At 51.9% G+C, this 11,521-nt stretch overlaps 1 protein-coding gene across 2 annotated transcripts in view; it reads right to left on the bottom strand.

Moving 5' to 3' along the window:
* Window positions 1-3,050: 3,050 nt before the first annotated feature.
* Syt2 (synaptotagmin 2) overlaps window positions 3,051-11,521 on the bottom strand; it is a 48,758-nt gene continuing 40,287 nt past the window's right edge. For both annotated transcript variants that reach the window (XM_045144235.1, XM_004670707.2), the window contains exons 6-9: window positions 11,217-11,384; window positions 9,809-9,926; window positions 8,883-9,016; window positions 3,051-5,995 (exon numbers count right to left, since the gene is read on the bottom strand). In XM_045144235.1, coding sequence (XP_045000170.1) covers window positions 5,789-5,995; window positions 8,883-9,016; window positions 9,809-9,926; window positions 11,217-11,384 — 627 coding nt within the window. In that variant the 3' untranslated portion in view covers window positions 3,051-5,788. The remainder of the gene's footprint in view (window positions 5,996-8,882; window positions 9,017-9,808; window positions 9,927-11,216; window positions 11,385-11,521) is intronic.

Below are 11,521 nucleotides of genomic sequence, written 5' to 3'. Positions count from 1 at the left end.
CTTAGAATCAGCTCTGCTCTGGGGCAGCTCCTGCCTCCCCACCCCTTTACCCTGGTGGAATAAAAACAAGTAGAGACACCCCCCACCCCCAGGTTTCTTTCAGCTCTTTTCTTTAATAAGGAGAGACAGCTCGTTACAAAATAACAATTTGACAAGAGATCAGACAGGAACAACAGAGTCCACATAAGGGGGTGGAGAGCATAGCCAAGCAGGTGGGGGAGGGCTACATGTGTCTTTTCTAGGAAGACAGGGAGGGCTCCTGGTGGGGCCGATGCATTCCAGGGATGCTTGAGCCAGGCTAGGCCCTAGCCCTAGTTTTGAAAGTTTCTGGTCTCAGGGTTTTCAGGAAGCAGCAAATCAAGTCCTTAAATGAGCAGGAATCAGGGCAGGATGGTCAGGTTTCTAGGTCATTCCCCTAAAGTCCCGATTGCTGAGGAAAATGGAGGTGAGATCCCGGTGTCCCACATTCTCCCTACCACCTCGTCAGGGCCTCCTTCCACTCTGTCAAGAGTGGTAGAGCCCCACGGTGTTGACCCCAGCCTGCTCTGAAAGGGTGCCCTCCACTTTCCCTCATCCCTTGTTGTGTCCCCAGAACAAAGGTCCCTGGGACTTGGATGCACTCATGTAGCATGGCTTGTAAAGGGCAGAGTTCACTTTGCTGCCTCTGGCCTTGTGTACTACACTTAACCTGATCCTCAAGTTCTCCTGCCTAAAGCCTCCTGGCTTGGTCACGTGTATTACCTGCCTTCTTGGGAGTCCTGGGGGGGCCCGGGGCTGCAGTCCAGCACTATAACTGGGGACCTAAGGCATCTCATCCCTTCCGCCCACCTACCTGTATACTCCTTGGCATGCCAGCTAACCCTGTCCTGGGAGCTGACGTGTGGATCAAACCCAGTGCTCACATCCACATCTGCCCCTCCCACCCGGCTTTTATGATGCTGTCAGGCCACAAGTGGAAGTAGGAGGAGGTTTTCCCATGGAGCCCCCCATGGCCATCCATGGGCCCTGACCAGCCAGTGCTAAGTAGGCAGGGCTGGTTCTGTGGCTGACGGGAACCTTAACAGACTGAACTGCCCACTATTTCTGAAAACCCTGTGGCTCTATCAGACCCCCCCCCAGGAAAGAACCCCAGCCATGGAGTCCCCACCACTGCCCTGTCCACAGTCAGGCGGGAAAAGAGTCACACTGTCAGACCTGGGTCCAGAAAGCCAGCCAGAACATCTCCCGAGGTCCCACCAGAGGCCCTGGACACTGCTCACATGGCAAGGGCTGAAGGATGGGGAGGGGGGGTGACACCAGGTGAGCACTTTCATAAGTGCTCCATGGGAAGCCAGTCGGAGGGACAGGAGGGCTCCTGGGAGGAGCAGGAGGCCCCTTTATGGCTTTTCAGTTAATTCAGACAGTGGGAGGAAAGGAACCACACCACAAACATGGGACACAGGAGCAACAGTGGGACACCAGACACCAGGCTGAACAGAGGGGGCCATGCCTCAGGGGGTGGCCCTGCAGACGGACGTGTAGCAGACTTGTCTTTAGGGCCACAGTGTCCTGCAGCATCTTCCTTGAACAGGGCTGGCACCAGGACCAGAAACCCACTCCCTCCCAATGGATCCCATCACAGATTTTCCCACAGGGGGAGGTAGAGAGGGACAAAGACATTGCACAACACTGAATCAAGGAAGCAGCCTTGCCCCGTCTAGAAAATGGGTGTGAGGTGGGGAGATGGACAGCACTCTCAGCACGGCCATGCGGCTATTTACAAAGTTGCAGACATGCATCTGGATTAAACAAGATTCTGTATGGGTATAGATAGCTATCTTCTTTCAGATACTCCTAAATGCACGTGGAGGGGGTCGGATGAGGCTCGATGGCTTCTGAAGGTTCTTGTTTTGTTGTTGCTTAAAAAATAAAGTATATTCATGTAGCTTCAAGTCACAGTGTCCCCTTCTCAATATTGCAGTTCAAATAACAGGCTAAATCAAATCCATTGTAACCAACCTCTGGCCCCTGGAGATGGAGACCGAGGAGGAGGAGGGGAAGAGGGGAGAAGTAGCCACAGGGTAGGTGTGCCAGACACAACAGGATGTCCATTTACATCTGACTTTCAAATAAAACAATACACCACTGTTTAATACCACAGTGCCTAGGATATACTAATATTTCAATATTTGTTGTTTACCTGAAATACAAGTTTAACTGAGCATCCTGTATTTTTGTTTGCCAAATCCATTAGCCATCCTGAGACTCTGGGCCCCCAGGATCAGGACTTGGGACTTTTCTGCATCTGCCACCAATTGTGGTAGGGAGATACGAGGATATGAAGGAAGCTCAGTCTCTTCCTACCTTCAGGGGGTGGGTGATAATTTCAATATATATATATATATATAAAATCTCCAATATATATGCCCCTCGGGGACAGGCTCTCTTCTTTCTGTACAGCGTTCAGTGAGACCCGGGACTTAACCTCAAAAATTGGCCTAGGATATTAAACGAACAGGATTTTCTCCCTCTCTGCTCTACTCCATGGCATGGAGACAGGTTTACAAAAGCTGGCTTTACACACAGGAGGCCTACAGGAATCTCTTCTCACTGAAACCTTGGGATCAGCAAAATCACTGTAAACTGATTCTACAAAGACACAAACTACGTGTTAGTGTCTCACAAAGACAGACCAGGGGCCTGCTCTGCTATTGGCATTAGCCAAGGGACTCTAGGAATATTGCTTTTTTGTGATACAGAGCACCCACTCCCAGTTTGGGGCTCCCCGCCCTTTCCAAGGTCTCAAAATCTGCCCATAAAATGGTAGAACTAGTTTTCCTCAGGAAGCCTTCAGGCCTTGTCCCTGGTTTCTGAGTGGAAATGGGTTTGGATTTTCATGGTCTCAGAACCTTGAGAAAAAAAAAAAAAAAAGCCAGGTGTGGTGGTGCACCACTTTTAATCCCAACACTTGGGAGGCAGAGGCAGGAGGATTGCTGGGAGTTCAAGGCCAGTCTGAGATTACAGAGTGAGTTCAGGCTGGACTAGAGTGAGATCCTACCTCAAAAAAAAAAAAAAAAAAAAAAATCAACTCTACTAAGTACTTTCCTCTCTCTGGCTCACACTTTCAGATGAAAATACAGTCCAGGGGCATCCGGAAACCCTCACTAGCCAGACACTCTGACATAGTCTTACGTAGTGCCCACAGTCCTGGACCCTGACATCCCCAGAAATCAAGCTACATGGCGGTGAGGGGCTGGAATGATGCTCTGTGGCTTGGGTCACGTTAGCCCCAGCATCAGCACGTGCCTGCCTCGCCCCTGGACCTGGACAGATACTGTCTACTTGCATGGCTAGTCACCCAAGGAGCAAGTGGCCCCAGCCCGGACCCCAGCTCCACCATGGTGCCCAGAGGCAAAGTCTCTGCACGCTGTCTCCACCCTGGCAGGCTGGACACGGGATAAAATCCACCTCTCATCTCCAAGCCCAGGGACACTCAAACTACAGGGGCTCCTGCCATGCCCCTTCCCTTCTTGTTGAAGAATGACAAAGTGTGGGCTCTGGAGTGGCTGGGTGAGGTTCACGGGCAGAGAAGGGACTGGTAAAGGGCAAAACGATGCACGTAGAGCGCGGCAGGATTGCCAGGAAGGAGTGCCTGTGAGGGAGGTTTGTGGAGTGGGGGTGAGGAGAGTGTGTGTGGGGAGGGACCCTGAGAAAGCACCAAAACCCCGCAGCTCTGGGGAAGGGACAAGAGTGTGGTGACTTCTGGAACTTGGGACTCTGCAGCCACCTGGATTCTGAATGTGGCCTACAGTCCTGCAACATTCTACCAAAGTCCTGCCTTCCCACTGTTACACACACACCGTGTATAAATATGCAACTTCCAGTGTCCCAAGAGCCACTGGCAGGAAGAAGGCTCTCTGAAGAGAGGCAGGCCAAACCTGTGTCATGGTCTGCTTCTGGTGAAGATGTTCCCTCACGTCCTGGTTCAACCCCAAAACAGTACAAAGCAAAAGCAAATATCCCTCGTTTCAATAAAAAACAAGGACACTGCGCCTTCTTCACGCTGGGTCCTCGCAGCCTGACTCCATCATCTATGTCGGGCAGCTACAGGAAGCTGACGCGGTTCTGATGGGCAGGACAGGGAGGTGCTGTCAAACTTGTTGAGGAAGAGAGTGATCCCCACGCAGGCTTCCGGGGAGCCGTGAGTTTTCTATGGTAAGGAAATGGCGAAAGCCTGAGAGCTTCAAGGACAGGAGAGAGGCCAAAGGAAGGGAGACAAGCAGGGATGACCTCTGGTCACATGGGGGCCTAACTCTTGCCCAGGCTGAAAGTTTAGAAGGGGATTCAGTGCAAACTTGACTGACATATATATGGCTTTTGATCAATTCTGGGGACAAACAGTAAAAAGGAAATGGGACACGACTGAACATAGGGTCGAAACCCTAGCAGGTCTCCTCCGCCGCCCTTCAGTTCCTGGCATTCCTAGACAGAAGTGTCTCTGACAAGTGGGCGGAAGGCTGGGGCCTCTTCCCAGGTTGTCCTGGGCCACTCACCTACAAATAAGCCCCTCGCGTCAAGGGCAGAGGGTCCAGGAAGTCAGGAATGGGAGTTGGGAGAAGGCAGTATTCCCATCAGTCTCATCCCAGGAAATCACCGTCTGTCCATCCTCCCCTTCTTACCATGTCCTCCTTACCTGGACCTCGGGGAAACTAAACATTTAAGCCTTCCTCTTAAAGTTCTCGGGCTCTGTACAGATAACACTGTCTTCAGACAGTGTTTTTCCACTTAAACGAAAAGAGAAACAAAAGCACAATGGCCAAGAAAATGCAAATGAACTGCACTGCCTATATTCTGGCGAGGAAGATAGCGTCCGTTTCCCACCGGACAAGGCAAAGATCCAAGAGTTTAATTTTAGGCTTTCCAGGCAATGGGACTTCTGGTTCTTCATAGTTTGATATTCATTGCCAACAAGAGTGAGATCCCGGGACTGACAGTCTCCAACAGTCCCTGTTAAGAGTCTGACCGATAGTTCATTTCTATGAATGTCCCAGAAACCCCACTTCTGGGAAAACCATGAGTGACAAGAGGAAGTCCATAATAACAGCAAGGGTTCTGGTCCTAGTTCAGGACACATTAGTACCCACACCTTCTGCCTTCCAAACAGCCACTCACAACGGGTGTGAGAACTTCCAACATCTGCCCAGGATCTTTGGCCTGTTCCCAAGCCCATAGATGTCCCACAAAGACAGTGGACTTTCTTCACCTTGTCCCTGAGGAGCCTTCTCTTCTCACACAGAGGCTCTGTTCATTGCTCATTCCACGGAGTGAAGAGAGACTCAAAGACAGGCACGCACGCACACACACACACACACACACACACACACACACACACACTTTTGTCAGTTACTGCCGCCTTCACTGTCAGGAAACAGGACGTGCTGCGATTTTGTTGGTCCAAAACCCACAAAAACCAGGAATCGCTTCCACTTTCTGCCAGTTCAGGGCCTCGTTCAGGGTGAGGCTTAAGTGAAGCTTTGAGAGAGTGGGGGAAAACTTGATAGGGCATGCAGCAAGGGCAGCTCTGAGGACAACGAACAGAGCCAGGCTTCTCTTTCACCTCGTAGGGGACTCTCCTCACGCAGTCATCAAAGGGAAATTGGTCCTTAAAAAAATAAAAAGGAAAGAAAAACAGAATACACCACAAACAAATGGAAAAAAAAAAAAAAACACCTCTCAGGTCGCATAACTGAGGTATTGATAGCTCTGGATCTGGTCAGTTCCGTGAAGGGCGCGTGGCCCCCACTGCTGCCTACTTGTTCTTGCCCAAAAGTGCATCCACTTCTTCCTCGGGCTTAAGAGAGTGCCACTGGGCAATGGGCCTCCGGGGATTGGCTAGCATGTCAGACCAGTGCCTCAGCTCTGTGCCAGTGGCATTGCTGCCCACAAAGATCTTGCCGATGGCTTCGTTCTTGCCCAGCTTGTCGTAGTCCAGCACGGTGACCACTACCTGGACTTTCTGCAAATGAAAGCAAAGAAAGGGAGGAGTTGGAAGAAAGAGATGAAGTGGGGATCCCTGACCAAATATCTCCCCTCTATCAATTTGTACCCCAAATGGTTGGGAAGGAACCACTTCCCAGACTTCTTGCCTCCACCTCTAGCTCCAACTAAGTCTGAAGTAACATGAAGTGGGGACCACATGTTTTTGAGGCAACCTGTTTCTACCAACAGACACACATGTACAAGGTTCTAGGCCCTGTGACCTTCTCGGGGACTATTTGACCTCAAATGAGGTCAGCAGACACATAATTGAGTGACGAAGGCTTCAGAGACAGGTAAAACCCAAGGGGCTAGACGGGCTGGAGGAGAGTCCCTCTGGAGGCAGTCGGAGAAGGCTTCACAGAGAAGATGACATCTGAACTGGAATGTGAAGACTGCACTTCTCCAGGAGGAGAAATAAGGGAAGGGGGTTCCAGGAAGAATTAGCCTGGATAGGGCCACAGAGACACCTGTGATCCTGGAGACTGGAAAGCACGGGCAGACTAGAGTCTTTGAGGAAGAGTGAGAAGCTTGTGGCACAAGTGAGGTCAGCAGGAGGCGTTAGGTCTTATTCTTCTGACAGGAAGCAGCTCTTGAAGACTTTATTTTTGAGTGTGTATGTGTGCACGTGCGCGCGCTGTCTGCACATGTACGTGCCCTTGCAGAGTCCCGTGCACTTGCCTGTAGCAGGGTGTGCTTGCCTGAAGTGGCCTCTTTTTCTCTTCCACCAACATCTAAGCCATAGTTTCTTACCACTTCTGAAGCTCGCTGGTTGTCGGTATGCTCCAGTGACTCTCCAGTCCCTGCGCCCTACAAGACTGGGCTTACAGGCATGTGTGGACATGGCTGGCTGTTCACGCGGGTTCTGGAGGTTTAAACTCTGGTCATCTCGGCTCCCTCAAGCTCTTGTGCTTGTGCAGAAAGCACGCTTAATCATTAAGCCAGCATCTCCAGACCGTTAAAGACTTATTTAAAAAATATTTTACTTATTTATTTGAGAGAGAAATAGAAAGAGGCAGGTAGGGAGAGAAAGGATGGGCACACCAGGACCTCTAGCCACTGCAAAGGAACTCCAGACACATGTGCCATCTCGTGCATCTGGCTTTACAATGGTTACTGGGGAATCAAACCTGGGTCCTTTAGCTTTGCTGGCAGGCACCTTAACTGCTTTGCCATCTCTCCAGCCCCTCATTGAAGACTTTTCTTTTTAAAAAAATATTTTATTGCCGGGCGTGGTGGCGCACACCTTTAATCCCAGCACTTGGGAGGCAGAGGTAGGAGGATTGTCGTGAGTTCAAGGTCACCATGCGACTACATAGTGAATTCCAGGTCAGCCTGAGCTGGAGTGAAACCCTACCTCAAAAAACCAAAAGAAAAAAAATTTTTTTTAATTTACTTATGAGAGAGAGGCAGATAGAGGATTGGGTGTGCCAGGGCCTCTAGCCACTGCAAACGACCTCCAGATATAGTGTCACCTTGTGTGTATAACTTTACATGGGTGCTGGGGAATCAAACCCCAGTTGTTAGGCTTTGCAGGCAAGTGCTTCAACCACTGAGCCATCTCTCCAGCCCCCATAACTATACTTTTATATAAAACACTTTTGGTATGTATGTGTAGTTTGTGTGGCATAGTGTGTGTGTGCATAGCATGTACACGTATGCAGAGGCCAGAGAAGAATGTCAGATGTCCTCCTCTCATTTCTCTGCTTGTTTCCTCGAGACAAGAGTCTCATTGAAGCTGGAGCTGCTGGCTCAGTGAGACTGCCTGGGATTCTCTGGTCTCCGCTTCCCACAGGACTGGGCGACCAGGAGCGCTCGGCCATGCCCGGCTCTGGACGGGGGTGCTTGGGGTGAGCTGAGGTCTTCTCAAGCCCTCGTGCTTGTGGGGACAGCGCTCTGCCCTGCTGAGTCACTTCCCAGCCCCGCTCGTATGTATCTCAAGTTCTCCACGGTGGAGATTTCTGCCAGGTTCATATGATTGCCACGCCGCCTTTGCTCCCTTGAAGAATTCCATAACGATGCCACAGACACCTCATATCTGACAGCAACAACTCTGAAGGTCCCCTTGACCCTCATGCCTCACAGCCCTCCTGGACGGCAGGAGCGGAGAAGGGTCACGGCTCCGGGAGAGCAAGCCTTTGGCTGCACCTGACCTCGAGCCCACGAGGGCGTGGTCTTTCATCCTACCTGGCACGGATCCCAGTTCCACCTGGAAGTGGTGAGAACAGTGACAGAATTCACTGCTGAGCAGAAAGGAAGGAAAACAAGGACCAAGAAGACTGGAAGAGTGGAAAGGAATGAGGAGAGAAGAAGGGTCAGAAGAGAAGGTAGATGCGAACCTAGGGAACAGCAGAGTGGGGACAGGGATGGCCAAGGCAGGACAAGGCCACTGAGGGGCAGCTGCAGAAGCCATTCCCTTGGTCACTCCCAACCTCACTGCTGTCACCACCCCCCAGTCATGCACACAAGTGTTCCACCAAAGACCTTAAGGAATTCCTATCTGTAGGATTTTTTGTTTAAATTCTTTCAAGCTGGGCGTGGTGGTACACGCCTTTAATCCTAGCACTTAGGAGGCAGAGGTAGGAGGATGGCCATGAGTTCGAGGCCACCCTGAGACTACACAGTGAATTCCAGGTCAGCCTGAGCTAGAGTGAGACCCTACCTCACAAAACCAAAATATATATGTATATATATATAAAAAAATTCATGGTCATCTCTTTAGAAAATGGGGTCCCTCTAGCAGAGCCCCCTAGAAGGAGGCACACCCCAGCATCACCAGATCCAGAGTCTTTCCCACTCAAGTAAGCCTGTTCCATGGCTGCCGCCCCCCACAAGCCCAGAGCCCAAGACCCGCCGTGCTGGAGCACCTGGATCTGCTCGAAGGGGATCTCGAAGCTGAAGGACTCGTTGAAGTAGGGGTTCAGGGTCTTCTTCTTCACCGTGGTCTTCTTCTTCTTGAGTCTCTTCCCATTCTGCATCAGGTGGATCTTCACGTAGGGGTCTGCAGGGACAGAACCCGCCGGAAAGGTCCCAGTGTACCCAGAGCCCGTGCTGAGACCCCGCTCTCAGAAAGCCCTGAGTGAGGGCAGGAAGTCTGCGCACAGAGAACTCACCCAGTTCAAGGGTGGCAAAAGGTATCAGCTCAACGGCCAACCCTCACCATCTGCCTGTGGGCTCTTGGGGAAACTTCTAGGCCTAAGAAAGGCCTTGTGAGAAAATGTGGGAACTAAGTAGTGAGTGCCTGTACAAGGCGGGGCATGCTCTGCCAAGTCCTGACCCTGGCTCAAGCCAATGCTCTAATCTTGCAAGTGAGAAACTGAGGGCACAAAAGGGAAATGACTGGCCTAAGGTCCCATCCTGGGCCAGTGGCAGAGCCAAAGTGCAGGCACGGGGCTGTCTGAGGATGCCTGGCAAAGGCAGTGCTCTGGACAGGCCCCTTTCACGGTCAGGTAACTACGGCTCAGAGTCGCCTCCTAGGACAGAGCTGTCCGAGCCACTGAGGTGGCCTGGCAGACCACGCGTTGTGGGTTAAGCTCTGCCACTGCTACGATTCCCAGGGAGAAGTAAAGTCCTTAACTCGCGGGAGGATGAAATTCCTCTGATCCTCCCCACCGAGGCTCACAGGGCCAAAGGGCAACGGGAAGGGAACATACAGGAACAGGGAGCCCTTGGAGAAGGGTGAGGCTGGGGAGCCGAGCTCCCCTGGGAGACATCCAGGCTCTCACAGGGAAATTTTCCTCCTCGTTACAGGCTCACTGGTGCCACCCACTGGCATCTAGAAGTTCTGCATTACCTGAAAGGCCGCCCACGTCCATCTTCTTGAGATTCTTGGCCTCCAGGATGCAGACTGTGAGCTTCCCAGCGGTGGGCACGTAGCGCAGGGAGGTGCAGATGTCACCCAGCTTCTCTGGCTGCCCAGGGAGAGAAGCAAGACTCGGGTCACCTCAGCTATCTTGTGTTGGGGGGGGGGGAGCTGACCTCATTTTGCAAAGACTTGAGGCAGTGCTTTCCAACCACGCCCCTCTCGTCTCCACACCAGTCCCCACATCTGAAATAGTTGAGAAGGTCCTTCAGCTTGTGACCTTGGGACCCCTGCTACAAGTCTCAGCCATGGCCTGGGGCGACTGATGAGTAGGAAGAGAGCGGGTTGAGACGGGGGACCTGGCAGAGCTGGGGGATACGTGGTGGGCTCGGGTTTCTGTTTTTACTGTCTATAAATCTTCACGTTTGTGTGTTGTTGTTGTTTCGAGGTAGGGTGTCACTCTAGCCCAGGCTGACCTGGAGCTCACTCTAGTCTCAGAATGGCCTTGAACTCATGACGATCATCCTACCTCTGCCTCCTGAGTGAGGGCTGGGATTCAAGGCGTGCACCACACCATGCCCGGCTTCTACAACTCTTTTGTATAGACAAGAAAAAGATTCTTTGTGACCAGTGAGAAACTGAGATGGCCGGTGGGGTGGGGGGGGGGTTCCCTCATAATGGCACTGGGTAGGATGAAGTCTCAGGGCTCCTAACTCGAGGCCTCTGCCAGCCCTTAGCTTCTCGGGAATGAGACACCAGGGCAAAACTGATCGCACATGTCTCCCTTCCCAGGTGAGGGCCTTCTTCCCAGGCACAGTGTGGGCCCGGTCTACACCGAAGGAGGCCTGGCACTTACCTCACCCCTGCACCTTTACCGAGCACCAGGCCACGCAACACCAGGGGCCTGGCTGAGACAACTAACCCATTCTGGCAAGACAGAGTGGCTAGAACAGGAGTTTTGGTGCGCAGTAGGAGCATAAATATTTGGGGGAATATGAGGGAATGACTGCTGTAACAGTTGCTGGGGGGACAAACGCCCATGCTGAGAGTCATGGAGAATCAAAGTCAACTTTTCCGGTGGGTAAACTGAGGCAGAACCTTAAAAGAAACGGTAATAATGGTGTCTTTATTCAGTTGAATGCAGCTGAACACCAGACACTACGCCAGGCACTTTACATGGACAGTTAATCCTCAACTGCAAAGAATCTAAAGGAAGGCACCCAGGGCCAGAGAGTCTACACAACCTGTCTAGGATCAACAGCTAGGCAGTGAAGAGCCAGAACCCGAACCCAGAAGGCCTGACTCCAAGATCACCCACTTCCCGTCATGCTGAGAAGCAAGACCAGGAGAGCAGTGGCATGCCCCTCTCTGCCTGGCCTTGTCTCCTCTCCATTCTCACCTCCTCCTTCTCCCCGCCCTGCAGGTCTCTCCATTCCTCGATGGGCTGGCCAAGGTCCACGGTGTTCATGGGCACCTTTACCTCTCCAATAATGTCGTGTTTGGAGAAGCGGTCAAAGTCATAGATAGCCATCACCAGGGTTTTGCCCCCCAGCTCTTGATATGGCACCTGTAGGGCACAAGCGGGGTTAGAAGAGTCCAGAGTGACTCAAGTACCTCCATGCGATGCTGTGGGCAGATCCCTGGACCTGGGCCTCTATTGAAGCTAGTCCATAGGGCTCCCAGTCAGTCTGTAAAACCGAGAGA

This window comes from Jaculus jaculus, chromosome 1 (genome assembly GCF_020740685.1).
Source record: "Jaculus jaculus isolate mJacJac1 chromosome 1, mJacJac1.mat.Y.cur, whole genome shotgun sequence".
Taxonomy (NCBI): domain Eukaryota; kingdom Metazoa; phylum Chordata; class Mammalia; order Rodentia; family Dipodidae; genus Jaculus; species Jaculus jaculus.
This window is presented reverse-complemented; position numbering and strand designations above follow the sequence as displayed.